The sequence below is a fragment of the Spea bombifrons genome, chromosome 1 (assembly GCF_027358695.1).
Source record: "Spea bombifrons isolate aSpeBom1 chromosome 1, aSpeBom1.2.pri, whole genome shotgun sequence".
NCBI lineage: Eukaryota > Metazoa > Chordata > Amphibia > Anura > Pelobatidae > Spea > Spea bombifrons.
Window position 1 is genome coordinate 86539256 of NC_071087.1, and position 17012 is coordinate 86556267.

The window sequence follows — 17012 nt, forward strand, 5'->3', positions numbered from 1 at the left end:
GCTGTTTGAGGAAAAAGATGGCACTCATAAGCTGCTCGGGGGCAAAGTGGGACATGTTGCTTGGTGAAATAGGTGGGGCTGCAATTTTACAATGTGGTCTTATGGTTCCTAGTTACGCCCCTGACAACTGTACAGCATTAACTGCAACAGTGCTATATTTCAGTCATGGTATCTGTACATAAAAGTCTGAGGTCATTGCATGGGTTCGAACAACTGTTGTTTATATGGATAGACATCATGAAAACTTGTTTGTATTTATTAAAAATAAATGTAAATAAATGTAATAAATTATTATTATTAACAAGAACAAGACGTAGATAAGAGCCAAATAATTGTTTGAAGCCTTTGGTATTTCATGTATATGAGAACCTAAAACAGTGACAAGTGGATGATGTTCTAACTCTGCCAAAAACAGGCCCAGTGCAACATGACATGATTGAGAGACAGTAAAGCATTTACCTTGGGTGCTCCCCAACCCACAACTGCTGTCCTCTCTGTAGAATGCAGGCTATATGTAAATTGTAGCAGGCCCATTCAACACACTGGGTTAAAAAGGGTAAACAAATTACACTGTTCCCTCTGTTTAGTAATATTCTACTTTCCAAGCAGAAATCAATCCAAAAAACGTCTGCTACATATAGTATCACAAGTTATGTCACCCTAGCTCAGATTCAGTGGGAAGTTCTACCCATCATGCTTACATGACCAGATACAATTCCCTCAGGGTTTGTGTGGTTGCTTTGACTTTAGGAAGGAACACAGGGTGGCCGTGCTCTACCACACGCCCTTCATCATCAAGTGGGGCAATGGGATATGACATCATATCTTAGGACACTGCTTTAATCAGCAATTGAGACAGCGATAAGCAGCAATTCTATGGAGCTATCCTATGTGCAGAAGCCTATCTTGCCTCTGCCTAAGGGTGGCCTTGAAATAGCAGACAGTCTCACTACTTTAAGCTAAAGCTCCTATCAGGTTCAAATTGCAAAGCTGTGGTAGAATTAGACTATTAAGCCTTTGGTTCTTAATTGTTTTAACAATGCCTATTATAGCTTAATATATATTTACTGGGAGCCATGTCATATTGTTTACCATGTGGTTAACTGGTGCAAAGATCCTTGGTATAATATCTTAAAATTTTAGAGCAACAATAAAATCTGTTTGATAAACACATTAGCTAAATCAGTTTTAAACCGTATTTTAATGCTAAATCCGAACGTCAACCGATCAATGCTCGCTGTGCAAACAAAACTTTCACCCAGTGCATTTCATTAGCTCAGTTATCCCCCCGTTTAGTCCTCCAGTATGTCACCTTTTATCTGCTAAGATACATCATGCATTTTTTATTGTTAACCAAAGAAAATAAAAGCAGTAAATGAGTTTTTTTACTACACTGTAAAGTATACTCTGTCGGCTGGCACTTTTCTGTGCAATTACGTGGTTTTCCAGGATTTGCTTTCATTATGCTTTCAAGAAGGTTACGTCCAGTCAATATATTTTTAACCTCTTGTATCAAGCCTGTAAATTTACCTGCTTGGCTGATTATTGTAGAAGTGCCAAGCATGCATGTTGCACTTTTGTAACAACCCGATTACAGGGCATGTATATGTTTTTTGTTATATGATGGAAGGCATAGTCCACGGCAACCAGAGAGACAGACACTAAAATGTGTTGGATAAATAGCAGTGGAAATTGCACAAACTTAAAGGTGGGGCAGTCCCAAAATTTAGGAGGTTTTCAGTGTCCTTGGACATGTCCTGGGAAATTGGCAGTTGCTGGTGTAGGGCTGGCTGGGAAGATCATGGATATTCCTCTAACTGGCCCAAAATGAAGGGAGCACGAGGTCTGTTCCTTCAGACCTCTGCATCAGTGCTCCATAACCCTGGGTGCTGGCCACTGATGCTGAGTGCCGGATATGACATCATATACCGGCGCTCAGCATGGAAGCTGGGCTCCTAGTGCTGTAGCAGAGGTCTAAAGGAACAAACCTTTTGCTCCCATCACAGCCTATGGCACAAGACCTAAAGAAGAAGATGATGCGGTTGCTACAGTAATCTGCACCATAATAACTAGGTGGAGGTAAATGATGCTAATTCTGTGGGTTGGTTGGGGTGGGTGGCCATTATGCCATTTCCATGTACTGTGCTTTGTAACTAAATGCACCATTTTTAGTGCATTAACTGCCAAAACCATTGCCAGAAAAATTTTTATTCAAGTAAAATTTTAATATTTTACCACGTTTGGTTACCTTATTTTTTGGTAACATACTTAATGCTTGATTCTTTTCCAATATACAATAGTTATTGCTGGCTTGTGTCCTTTTCTAAGAAATAGGGCCATCAACATTCAAAAAAATATTTTGCACTGAAAGAGCTAATTATGATAAAGCTGTATATGCACATAACATTACAAAGATACTCTGATGGTATCAGCATGTTTAGAAACGCTTTAGTATTGAATCTATTGGCACGTGATCACCCAGTTATTTAGAAATTATTTTTTAAATTGATGCGGTATCCATTGCGGTCACTATGTTTTCCACGATGTACAGCTTTTCTTAAAAATGAAGCCAATAAAATGTATTAAACTAAATTCCGTTTGTACATTTTTTGTACTGCTAGGAACACCTATACCCATGGATATAAGAACAAAGTAAGAATGTCCATTTAGCTTGTACCATGTCAATGGTCAACATCAATGGAAGTGGCATAGGTTACCTATTGCTGCTGTAGATTCCCTTTAAATATCTCATGGACACAAGTACCACTAAAATAAAGTTTAAGGTTTTAAGTGTGGTACACATAACATGATCAAATGGCTAGGCGATGGACAGAGCCGAGGCAGAACACCAGCTGGGCTAATAAGCTACTTGCAGCTAAAAAATTGTTCTCAGCACTTGCCTACCCTGCCTTATTAAAAAGTCGTATAAGATTAACAATACAAATGAGCAGTGTGATACAGCCCTATCACAACCCCAGCAGGAGCACAGCACATTGAAATCAAGCTCTAAAAAAGCTCTAAAAAATATTGTCATAATTTATCTATCACTATTATATTATGTATGTATTTAAATTCTGTTGTTTTAACCCTTTTAGGACACTACTTGATGCCTTGACATGCTGTCATATAAAGACATGGCTTATACTAAATATTTTAATATTTTCTGGTAATAACAGGGGGTAGTAGAAGTATTACTAAACACTCATCTACAGACACCAGACAACCCAGAAGGTTTGTTCTTCCATCAGAAATCTCATGGTGCTGCCACAACCACAAGGGATTCTGGGTAGGTGCACGCAAATAAGGTCAACAATGGTACTGGTAATAACAGGGAAAGACATTAATAGTATTGGCTAATAATAGCCATCCATTAGATGCATTAGATACGTTTACCTGTGTAAATATTTGTTGTTTGGAGTTTTCATTTAAAAAAAAAAATATTTTCAGCCTTAGGGAAATATATTAAGCATTTCTTGGTATTTGCTAATTTGTGCATGCAGGCTAACCTTTTTCTTTAATAAACCAACAGACATAATTATTATGTATTTGAAAACATTCTCAATTGTACCAAAAAGTAAAAGCCCACTTGCATATGAATGAATACATGAGACTACAAAAAGATAATGTGAATGATATTTCATAGACAACAACAGGATATGCATTCCCACACATCTTTTTCTTTATTATAATGTTATTGATTTTTGTAAATAGAAAACAGACAGGAAAATAAGATATGAAAGCCAGGTCAATACAATTGAGATTGCTACTATACAGTATGTCTGCCAAATCTATCTTTAAAACATGGGTGCCAAATGCTCAGAAACCATGCAGATTGATCAATAATAATGCTTTTTAAAATTGTATTCATGCATACAAAGTGATATTGGCGGTTATCCTGGAAAAGATAATGGCAAAATGTTGCCAGGAAGTATATCTGGTGACCGGAAATTTGCCTAGCTCATTTGGTTTTCTTTCCAGATGTCCTTGGGGAAATCTAGATGATAGACTGATGAGGTTTACGGTTTACAGAGAACTATAATCCATACCATCTTGCTACATAAGATAATTGTCCCCATCTGTGTTGACTCATAATCTAAAACAATTTAAACCATTATTTGCTTCTAAGTGAAACAAATCTTGACCGTTCTAGTCCGGATCACCTGAGCCTAAAAAAGTTTCTAAGAATCTTACCATGATTCTATTTTTTCTACAGTTAATCCTGTACGCGACAACAAGATGTTCTGTCCTGGGCATTAGGATAAATAATTACAAAAAAACCCAAAAGCATAATTATCTTGGTTAGTAGTTCTGAGTAGGCTCTGGGGACTATTTTCGGTGGGATTCTATCATACAAATGAGTATTTTTAAATATATTTTGTTCCTTCAATGGAGATAATATTTATACTAATGTGATTCTAGAACAATTCTTTAATGATGGTCCTCGAGTACACATTTAAAAGATCTCCTCAGATAAACGCAGAAAGCTCAACCAAGGTCTCTGCTAATTAATGAGCCACCTGTGCTCATGTCAGAGACAACCAGCCCTGAACAGGTCCTCTACTAAAGCACCTGGTCCAAACAGAGTAATCATTTTTTTTCAGGAGGCTCTTCTCTATGCAAAGTATAGACTTGGTTTTAAATATTACCATTAAACTTGTGAGTGGATCCATGTGACAATCATCCCTACCATAAATGTGTACCCTAAAATGACTGCCAATAATGATTAAATAATAATTAACAGTATATTATAACTGATAATTTTTTTAAAGGCTTAATGTATTATTGCACCTTTGTTCACGCATATGTTGCATTTCCGTTTAATACATTTTGCATAGTTTTAGGTAATACAGTATACCAAAGCCAGTCTCAATGATTCAAATGGCAGACACCTAAGTAAAGAACATTTGGAATATATTTCATATTTATTGGCTCCATGTATGACAACAGGCATCATAAACAGAACCTTATTCACAAATATGCAGAAAAGCCTACAATTATTGCAAATGCTATACCAAAGTGAATAATTGGCATTATAAGCTTCTGAAAGTGATTCATGGACTAAATTAACACTGGTGGAAGACTCATCAATCATCTTTCCATTACTTCTGCATGCCATTTTGACAGATGACTATAGACTACACCTGTGGGTAGGGAAATGCATAAAAAAGAAGGACAAAGTAAAGAGTTCCGAGTACATGCATCAAGGCGCAATATAGTGGCATACTTTTTTAAAGGTATACTTCAGACATTATAGGCATTTTGTGTGCACCCTAGTGTCACCTTATACCTTACTGTTTTTGGACCCAAGCAGATAGGGACATTCAGCAGATCCCTCTCTATACATCTGGTGCATTTTCCTGCTCACAGTGGGATACTCACCACCAGCCAAGGCCAGTATTTTACCCAGTTGTTTTTTTTCTTTTTAAAGGTAAAGAATGTATATTAAAGTACCATATGAGGAATGACACATTTATAACTAGCCCTAAATAAGAGTGATTTCCAAAGCACAAATCATGCTTTTTAGATTTACGATGCCCAAAAGGATTATTAAATGTGATGTCGTTGATGCAAAAATGTGATTTTATCACTGCCGAGATCGAAATGAAAGTTTAGCAGCTGGAAAGCCATCATTCAAGGTCAGATGCATGTCCTTTATGCTATGCTGATACATCTGATCTTGATGGAGCCTTGTCTTGCCATATACTGCAAAATATACTCACTATGCCTGTATTGCCTACATTATTATGTAGCAAACTGGGAACCAATGGGTGCTTTATGTAACAACCAATGAATGTGCTACCAATTACAAAATTATTATGAAGCCTTTTAGAACAGAGAAATAACTCCCAATCTGCCGATGCTTTGGTCATATATATAAGTAAATACATATATATAATAAGCTTGGGCATAAACATGTTATCATGTAGCATATCCCAGTCGTGCAACAAATTGCTATTAAGTCATTAAGGAATAGTTCATTGAATGCATTCTAAACGTAAACACACATTAACATTAATAACCATGTAGCTGCATAGTTTAAATTTAACACAACTGTACAGAAATGTGGCTTTTTTCGTACTGAAAACATTTTGAAACACAATGTAAAAATATTGAGTCCAATTGTATATATTGACTTGAAAAATGCTTTAGGAGCAATATTTAAATGACTGTTAATGCCACATATCTCCATACACCTTTAGAGAAGTTATCAAGGTAAAAAGGTAACTCATTTAGCAGGTATAGTTTGTTTATTCAGTTATTGTATACATCTTTCTTCTTCTAAGTAATAGATCTCCTAGCAAAGTATTTGTACATAAACAGTACTGCCATAATGCAGTTGGACAATGCAGAACATTTAATCTTAACATGCCTCTTCAAATGTAATGGAGGATTTTTTCTGGTCCATTTAAAACGTCACCTATAGTGTAATGATAAATTTTAAATACTTTTTTACATTACATATTGAATTTAATCTTCACTTTATTTGGCCACACTTTTCTCAGGAAAGATTCCTGCAGAGACCCATAATTCTCTTTGCCGACTGAACAGGAAGCCTCTTTTCCTCTAATCATAAATGATGGCTTCTTGTACTCTGAATAGGAAAGAACTTACTGGGAAAGATTTTCATATTCATCTTAAATAAACCCATACTATATAATTAAAAATAACTCATTAGGAAACACTTCTAGTTTAACCAGTCGTTTTCATAGTGAATCTGCATCATCTTTATTAATCTTTCTGCTATTTTGGTAATCAGAAGATATTGTTCATTTGAATAATTCGACAATGTGAAAGGGTTTTATTACACATCTCAATTTCTTAATCCCATATGTTTGTGTTTATATTGCACAACCTTTTACATCCAGTTTTATAGTCCTATGAAATGTCAATTCTGTTATAGATTGTGCTAAGTTAGTAGAGGTGTAGGAATGAAAGGCACACATGACAGCCTACTTCCCCATACATTCTATAATGTTTAGATAATTTGTCATATCATTACAGACAATGCAACATTAACTTAGTTATCTGCACTGCAGTATTACCCTGGGCTGCAATTCAGACGCGTCTTCCCTACTGTCGCAGGTTGTTGGGATAATGAAACATGCTGTGTTTCTGATATGTCAGAACAACCTGTATTTTGGGTATGTCACAATATAAATATGGTGCTATATTTCCTAGGGCTACCTTTCTGGCATAAACAAAATATTTTTTCTCGTGAATCAACCATATTTTAGTCTCATATTATCCTTGCTATTATGTTTACAGTTATGTTTCAGTGAAACTCTCACGCTGGACCGACAAGCGAAAACCTGACAAGTACAATGCTTGAGACATTGCTCAGTCAATAAACCCAGCAAAAATGCTATAATCTCCTAAATGATAATTATTCCACAACCTCAGTCCTGCCAGGTCCCAAAGTTAATGACCTCACCATTGCCTTTTCCTGCCACATTTACATCTGTCCAAATACTCCTCCTGTGTCCTTCATTTTTTACAGAAATGTAGCTTTTAGTGCTCTCCACGTAGATCAACATAGAAGAATGCAATACTGTATGCTTTCTCTAGACGATACCAAGTGTTCTGATACCTGCTGTATACAAATGTGTGTGTGTATGCAAATGTATGAGGAGTTTTCTAATTTGCCTTTCCTCTTGTGTAAGCTAAACAAATGTGACATAATAGAGATTGCATGCGTGATCTCTGTAAATGAAGTACACAAGGTCTGATGGCTGGACAGATTCCATAGTCTTCCAATTCATTCATTACTCAATGTGACCTTCTGCCTCAGGAAGTAAAATTTGTAGTTGGGGAATACTAAACATTTTTGACAATGCCTTGTAGAGATACAACTTTTTTTGAAATCACTAATTTTGAACTAAGACCATAACAATTGGTGTAACACAAGATGATTAGGCAATCTGAAAAGATTGCAATTATACATGTAAGCAAAATGCTAACAAAAATGCCTACAATTCCCATGCCCATATTTACATAAGGCAACATACAATATTCGGCCATATGGCTATTAATAAATGCATAAACTGCCTATATTTTGTAGTTATCATGCTATAAGGAAAGAAACACCTCAATTAAGACTCAGGTTACAGCAGTATTGCAGGAATATATTGGAAATTGGGTTTGCCCACAATAAAGTAGCACAGAGTGAGTATGAAAAAGAGGATCCATTCATCAAGGTAGCTCCTGGGAGGGCCTAGGGGTGCTGCCCTGGATCAAGCCTAGTGCAGTACCTAAATACATAAATACATGACTAAGAGAAAGCTGTGAATAAGCACAACACCTTCCAGCAGTAGTGATAGATTGAATAGATTGTTAATATAGATTAGGAGTTTAAGCATGAATGAGACAGGCATAAACCTATTCTGAACACAAGACACGGACCAAAGTCAACCTGCAGGCTGAAATTAGGCTGACTATTATTCAAAAAGGGACAAATTCCACAATATATTCCACAATATATATTAAACATATATTAAATATATATTAAACATATATATATATATATATATATATATATATAGTTTAAAATTGCTAACAAACTTTCAGATTATTCGATTACTCAAATTTGCAGGAAATTCACAAAAATGACATTCCTCCATAACCCCAAGAGTGATAAAAAACATGCAATGGAACAGTTAAAAGTCCATTCTACATCAAATGTAGATGGTCTGATCATCATAAGCAGGGCCGGCCCTACAATGGAGCCGAGTGGGGCAACAAGCCCTTTTTTTTTTTTTTTTTTTTTAAGCAGAGGAGAGAGAGAGTGGTTTTCGCTTACCCGCTCGGCGCCCCTCTCTCTCCTCTGCGAGCCCTCTTGCTCGGTCTCGGTGCCGGCTTGTAATGCTGAGCGCCGGAAGTGACGTCAATTTCCAGTGCTCAGCATTACAAGCGGGCACCGTGGCAGAGCAGGGAGACTCGCCGCAGGACTGTTTAAAGGTAAGTACAAAAGGGGGGGATAGGGTAGATAATAGGGAGGCGTTAGCAGGGGGGGGGCATTTTAAACTTCGCCCCAGGCGGCATTAAGTCTTGGGCCGGCCCTGATCATAAGACATTCACTCCAATTTTGGTTGTTTTTTTTTTTAACTTGTTTAAAAAGCAGGGGCAGATCCCTGTAGCAAACCTCAAGCTGTATGTTACCTAAAATAAAAATATGGTCAAACATTACACCGCTCTTGCTTTGGTGTTAAGATATATGCCAAGCTATGGGCAAGTCGTCAAAAATACTTGCCCCCCCCTACTCCTACAACTACTGCATAGTAACAAAGTTGGATTTGTGATAGGACAATCATCTGACAATACACCTTAATTTATTAACTGCAGCGCAGGACATTGCTTTCATAGGTGGCACTGGTCATTTTTAAGATTATCATTAATAAAATGTGGTTTCTCAATCCCAGATCGTATAGCCATTATGGCATTATATTGCATCTACTTTATTACATCTGTCAGCTAAATCTAAATTTTTCCCACTTCAATGGGTAGACATGCCTGACATGTTCATGTTCATTGCTAACCTATGAGTCTCACTTTGGAATTCTTGGTTAAGCATTTTAGAAATACTACTAAAACACAAGTTATTTACTTAGGGTTTCCCAAAAAAGTCAACTCTCCCGTTTTAAAAGAAAAAAAATTCTACCCAAATATCTCTTGCGAATCCCCATTGCTGAAAGAGATTCAGTGCACAATAATATATTTATGGGAGTTCAAGGCAAAGCAAGTGATAGCACATGGGATCATATATTTCTCCTAATGCAAATGAGGATAGGGAGTCCCTAAAATTGAACTGTATTATTTAGAAACGTATCTAATCACAAAACCATCCAAAATATATTTCTTTGTTTGTTAAAGCATCTTAAGGCCATATGAAAGCAGGACAAAAATATTTACAGTCATAATAAACTTTAAAAAAAAATGGTTAAGATGTATACTAACTATGACATTATAGAAATCCTTGAGGAACATAGGTTCCTGTGGAAAATGTCAGATTATCTGGAGGGTCTATGGCCTTAGCCTTATTCTGTCCGCTTCTGCAAAGAGGACCTTGTGAACTCACAAACTATGGATCGATCGATACATACTACTATCATATCCTCTTAATATTAAAGTTTCTTCGTGTTTGAGGTATTTTTTTGTTAGTTGCTGCTTATATATATTCTCTTTAATATGTGAAACGTGTTCTCTATGCACAGATGTCTCAATTAACCTTGCTATACTGTCAATAAAAAAAAAGTAAAATGGGCAGAATAGATGAATGGGTTGTTATCTGCCATGAAATGATTATTTTCTATATATTTTATAGGTTATTTTGAATAAGAAAGTAATCAGATCCAGCTATTTCTGATAAATAGATTCAACTATGTTCATTTTACAGACAGGGCCTAAATACGTTCCCGATATATACATTTTTGACTCACCATATGTCAGTTTTAAGACATTCATGCAAACAGGTAATTTTGAAGATTTATTTAATGAATATTTTGTTTTCATTTTATTTATTTACTAGTGGAAAGTCGCTTTTAATAACCTACTGTTTTAGTAGTATGCAAAAAGCCACAAATCCTCTTTGCTAACTAACTTTCCCTTGAACCGAGAAAGGATTGATGGGTCTGTCAAACGGCATGGATTCCTGTCAGGTTCACTACCATTTTCAATAACTAAAATGAAGAAATCTCGCAGCTTCGAAAGGTTATAATTTTTCACACAAGCCAAGGCTTTTTAGTGGGTTTCTGTAGTAAAAGCTTTTCCCTACTTATGCTAAACTGTGAAGCGTGATGTTAAATTTGTCACAGAAGTTCCTCTAATAGAGATATTTACAAAGAGGTGAGACGTTGGAGACATTCCACTCCGGTTATAACAGCAGTGTTATTCTACATAGATCTCAGGCCAGTATTAAAATTAGGCTTAAGAGAATAGGAACTTGTGCAAGAGAGAATCTTCTTCTATGTTTCAATGCGTTGTAAATCTCTAGAGAGCTATATTAGGGTTTAAGACTTGGGTCATAGTCTGGACACCAAATTAAAGCTGTAGACCTCAATACAATAGACATTTAGCTCTTTTGTGACAAATGAATATACATGCCTATATCCATTTAATTTAAGCTTATCAGAGGGTGGAACAGAAATTATATTAAAGAAGATCAGCCCAAGTTAAAGACATATATGTTACCTTCAAGGCTGATACATACATTTCACATGTAGCTAACCAGCACAGGGGCTCACAGAAGGGAATTCATTATTCAGGTATGTGTACTGATCAGCAACATGTTAACTATATATTTGTCCTACATACAAATGGCTGACATGGTCACCCCCTTTTTAGAATAATTCCTTTATAAAATCTCAAAGTCTACTTGCAGCTCTAATGATGTATATTTGGCTGCCACCATTGTGGCTTTTCACCAAAGTGGGATTGGTAGGTTTTTAGTCTGGTAATGTATGCAAAATGTTAATTGGAAAATTGAGTGGAGCCATATATATCGGTCAAATATTCAATGACAGGTTGTCCAACAACAGTATTCTCCCACTACCAGACATCTCTTCCCTGTGTTCCCATCATCATCCCCTCCCCTGTGTTCCCATTATCATCCCTACATATCCCCAAAACTCATACCTTCATCTATTTCCTGACCTTGCAAATTACCTTTATAGCTTTGCTACCCCTGATATTGTTCTCACAACGGCAACCTGTCATCAGCCTTCCAACTCCCATTCCACCATCATGGTGTTTACATGCTGTCAAGTATACTATTAAAATCCCCAAGGCAGTTCTGACAATTACAAAAACATGCAATGCTTGTTTTTCTCGTAATGAAAGAGTGATGTGACAGCTGTGCCCCTTGCTCTATGTACGACACGCACTTGGTCTTATCCTAAATGAGAGTTATCCATCTTTTTATGTAGCAGTAGTATGTTAATGTTCCATTTGTATGTATCCTTAGAAGAATAAAACGAAAAAGCACACACACACGAAAAAATAATATATATATATATGTAATATAGACCACAATACCCTTTCACGTATAGTTATTTCTTTTTATACATAACATCACAATTAATTTGAAACTAGCTTCATGTTGAACACAACTTGTGATTGATAAATATATATTTCCTGCATAAAGTAATATAACTGAAAGTAATATGAATTCCATTTATTTGTTCACTGGCCATTCAGATTCACGGGAAATTCACTGTACTCTGCTTGGATCATCTGCGTTCATACTGCTGTACATGTATCTTTATCTACTGTAGTGTCAATTTACTAAAATGTTTTACTTCTTTATATATATATATATATATATATATATATATATATATATATGAATTCAACATATTTGCTAAAGAATAAAAAAAAAATGTTTAGTACGTCACATTTGCCAACCAAATTTGTATATTTCATATTTGCATCACATATTCCTTGTTCACTCTTTCAAGGCTTCTACAGGCATAAATCAATTGGCATAAAATATTTTAAGCACAGCTCAGTGAGTTTTAATCATGTTGTGCATTGATATAGCTATGATCTAGGTGGAAGGGCTGAGAGACATTTTTATCTAAAATCTGTTTAATTGATTTAATCCTGTTTCCAGTGTTGCCAGACTGTTTTTTTTTTTTTTTCTACAGACAGCAGAGCTTGATCAATGCTTTAATCCTGGTTGTTTAAAAACATTGCACTGTGTTGAACAGTAAAATGTCGGTGGTCTTGGCAAAATTCAGGGCACTAGGGAATGGAACAAAGTTTTGGAACAAATCCACGGTACCACCTATGATTAAGTCTCTTTTGAAATCAAAGATGAGATTTAAAAAAAAAATAATTGATAGGTATAATAGGTACAATTTGGCAAAATAATTATCTAAAAATGAATATATTTTATTTTAATTGCTTTTGAATGGATTATGCATTTTGTAGGCACTGAAAAACACATATCACACAAAAACACATATCTGTGACACATATGAAATGTTTTCATTCGGATTTTGAATATTGACATTACAACTAACTGCATTAAGTGCAAAATATAGATAATTTAATTTAGTTTTATTTTAAACCTACAATACAAGTATTACTAATATTGTAATGATTTTCTTGTTTTTTGCTATGTTAAAGCTTGCGATTTTAATAACGCGTATGCTGGCACACATTTATTGTTCAACACGCAACGATATTACAATAAGGTTCTGAATCTTGTGTTCCCATTATCATCACCTTATTATTGTGGTACTACCAAATTTTGCCTTTGATGTAGACAGTGACTCAGGGATGTTGTGCATTATGGTGCAGAGGTAATACAAGAATACAGGGAGGAGCAAATCGAAATGACGCATTGTACTTAACAGTTACATACAAACAGCATTTGCAATATGAAATGAATGTACTTACCTCCCAAAGCTTGCTTCATAACGAAATCCATGCTGATGGCTTTTGATTCCTTCCACTCAGTTTATTTAGAATATTACATGCAAGATAAGCAGGAACGCTCTTCAGTTCTAGCCTAGAATATACAGGTCAAAAAAATAACAATATATATAAAATTGTATAAATGTATAAACAGAGAAATAGCCAGCAATTAGTTGCTATATAACTAAACTCCCTAAATTAAAAATCTAAAATACCCCCTCTATCATCTTTATTTCAGGGATGCATCAATGTCTATATAGTTTCCAATAATAACAGCAATTTATTTCAAGATACATTAATAAATGAGTACATGAATCATAAGGCAACCTGCGTACTTGATACACAAAGTCTATTAATGACAAACGTCATTAATACCCTTTTTAATCATTTGTGGTATTGCTGAAGCCGTTCTGCTTTAAAGTTAACCTTCAAATGGACTTGAGTGCTCTAGATGCATCATAAATGTCACACACTACTACAAATGGCTTTATAGATCTGCAAGCCTTGCATTTTAGCATTTAGACCTGTTACTACTTTGTCATCATCTCAAAGCAGAAAAATATTTTTTTTGTTGGTTTTGTTGGTTAAAAAATAATATATATAAACAAATGCATTTGCATGTGTTTAATTATCAAAAAGGGTTTTAATGAAAGTATGGATTTTTGGTCTTGTGGATTTTGCAAGATGAACAGTGTAAGTCTGAAGGGGCATTTGAAGGTGAGGTTCGATTTGGCTAGGTTCATGCGGAAACCTACTGGAAGAATACAACCAGACAGAGAATACATATATATATATATATATATATATATTGTGTCACATACAATGGGTCATATAAGGCTTCTGAACACAAGCTGAGGCATTACTCATGGCAGCAGCCACAATGCTTTTTTATATTAGATACTCTCTACAATTCAGGTTGACGGCACATGATTTACCATTTACATACTAGCCTAGACTTAACAGCCTTCAGTGTGGGTATTTAATGCACCAAAATAAGAATATAGAAAGTGTATTTTTTTTTTTTTTTTTTTTTTGCTGCATTAGTCCCAGTCTATTGCACAAGCTGTTGGGCTACAACAATTGCCATCCCAGTGTAGTTTTACTTCTGCACTGCAGGTGATAATAGATGTCACCATGTCCTGGATCTACCATAGCTCAATGTCTCCCTCTAGCGGCACATTAAGGACTGACAAGTGTGACATGCAATAATCCAAAAAGAAATAGTAATATTTAAAGAAAAGGAGCATGTGTATTGTTCAATTTGGAGCCCATTGCACAATCTTCAAAAGTTAAAAATTAATTTAATGAAAGAGAATAATATACATTATAGTTTTCAACCACCATCTTTTTTTAAAGAACAACAGCGCATAAAAAATAAATGAAATAACTTTTCACTGTCACTGTCCTACCATGTATCTATTAAAAGCCTCATCCTCCTCTTAGTGGGTTTAGCATTCTCTACACAGCTCTGCAGCTACATAAATCCTAAAGCAGTTATTCAAGACAGCACATGCTGCAGTGTACTAACTGGGGAGGGGGGGGATATATCAGGAAGAAAGGGAAAGAAAGGATAGAAAATACAAACAAATCAACAGAAAACATTAGATCTAAATAGAAGAAAAAACAGTGCAGAGCCTGTGTCTATTAATATATGACGAGGACAACATGGGGAAGATATATCTGCCAGCAATGTCACTTCATTAGCAATGCAGGATGCAAATAAACCCAGCTTCAGCACCAGGAAGCACAGGACAGCTCCCAGTCTTTAAGACATTGTTCCAGGCATTGAGAGCTATAGGGGTCGTTTCGACAATAAGAATCCCCCCTTACCTTGTTCTTGTAGAGCAGACCCTGCAGTTTGCTTGTCCTTTCAGCACCAACTCTGCACCATGGAAAGAAAAGCTCGCCCCCTTTCCCTAGCGTACCGTTTTTTCCCCCCCTCTTGCAGTCTCCTCCTCTTTTAGTCCATGTGTTCTCTCAACAGGAACTGCAGTCACTGCTGAAGGGCATTCAAGGAAGAGTGAGCTTCGACAACGCGAGGGGCTGACTGGGAGTGAGTGGCATTAAAACTGCTTTCACCCCCGGGGTCCCCCTCATGCTCTTTGGCTTGCTGTCCTAAAAACAGTCGAACAATGGAGGGGGGAGAGGAGGGGGGCGATGAAGGGCTTGATAAAGCCAGGCCGGCAGGCTTAGCCCTGTGTTACTAACCTCTTTTTTTTTTTTCCTCCCCTTTGTCTTGCAGTATCAGTCAGGAAGACACCATGGGAGCAGAGCGGCCTGCCAGATGGGAAGACGCCCTGCTGGATGGCTGTTTCTCCGTGGAGGGAAGACGTTCTGTCTCCTGCCTCTTTCCAGTCACTTCCTTCTCGTGCTTCTATATCCGTGTTTATTCTGTCAGTGCAATTATTAACCCCTCCACGCACCTCCATTCATTTATGAACCCTCTCACTGCTGATCTGTGCTTCCATGAACTCTTCTCACTGCCCAGCGAATGTTATTAACCTGCACACTGCTTCTCCACACCCTGATTAACTCTCAATGCTGTGCCATGTCTTATTAACCCCACCAATTCTGCTTTGTGCCTTTATTACTTCTCACTACCACCTAATGGCTTTTTTTTTCACTCAATGCAGTCACAGTAACTTATTAACCCCCTCGCTACCAGCATATGCCTTTATCAACCCTGCTGACTCCTTCCAGTGCCTTAACTAAACATCACACATCCACTTCCTACCTTCCAGGTTATAATGGCCCCATTTGGTGCCTTCAGCTAACCAAACGATATTTTTGCAACACTTCCCACCGCCGTTTTTTATACTCTTCTCCAGCTCCTTTTTAAATGAAGATTTTCATTTATTTCTTTAGCCCATTCTCATGGACATGCACAAGAGGTACTTGCCTTTCTTCTTGGACAGGGCTAATATTTTGCCTCCCCTGGACAAAATTATGTGAATGCTCATGGTGTTAACTTCCCAATAAAATCCATCATATTTTTTTCTCTTCATTTAAGATATTATTCCCCCTCATTTTCCCAGTTCTTACTATCTCGATGTGTTGCTCCCTTTTTGCTAGCACTTGTCTCCAACCTGCTTCTCTCTTCATCAGTAACTCTATCATTGATGCTCCCTTGCACTCCACAAGTGACTTGTGATGTACAGTATTTCCTTCTTACTCTTCCTATACAAATACTGACAACCTCATCGATATTTTTTATTCTGCTAAGCTTTGTGTGTACATAGGTAGGGGGCAGTTAATCAAGGAGAACGCCCCAAAAGACGATTGCTTACAATTGCTGAAATAACTTACATATCACATAGAAATTAAAAGAAACATGATCATAATTTAAATGCTTAAAGATCAAAAATGATCCACAAAGCTTGTTGGCCATTGCCTCAACAGAATGGTAGTTCACAGTTATTCTTCAAACAATAATCCAAAGGATAAATCAGCATCAGACTTGAGGAGCTGTCAATGAGGTTCATCCTCAATAAATTTATGCTCACCAAGAAAGTGAGGACTGTAGAAGGTGATATTCAAAGATAACTGAAGCGATTTCTGCAATAACCTATTAGTATACCAAGGTGCAGTAATGTTCAAAT

At 36.5% G+C, this 17012-nt stretch overlaps 1 protein-coding gene across 2 annotated transcripts in view; it reads right to left on the reverse strand.

Moving 5' to 3' along the window:
* CPLX1 (complexin 1) overlaps nt 1-15800 on the reverse strand; it is a 98567-nt gene extending 82767 nt beyond the window's left edge. The window contains exons 1-2 of one of the 2 annotated variants that reach the window (XM_053465807.1): nt 15622-15800; nt 13396-13507 (exon numbers count right to left, since the gene is read on the reverse strand). In XM_053465807.1, the coding sequence (XP_053321782.1) occupies nt 13396-13426 (31 nt within the window). In that variant the 5' untranslated portion in view covers nt 13427-13507; nt 15622-15800. Of the gene's footprint in view, nt 1-13395; nt 13508-15243; nt 15360-15621 lie in introns of those variants that run through there. The other variant, XM_053465806.1, reaches the window with a different exon arrangement.
* Between the last annotated feature and the right edge of the window lie 1212 nt (nt 15801-17012).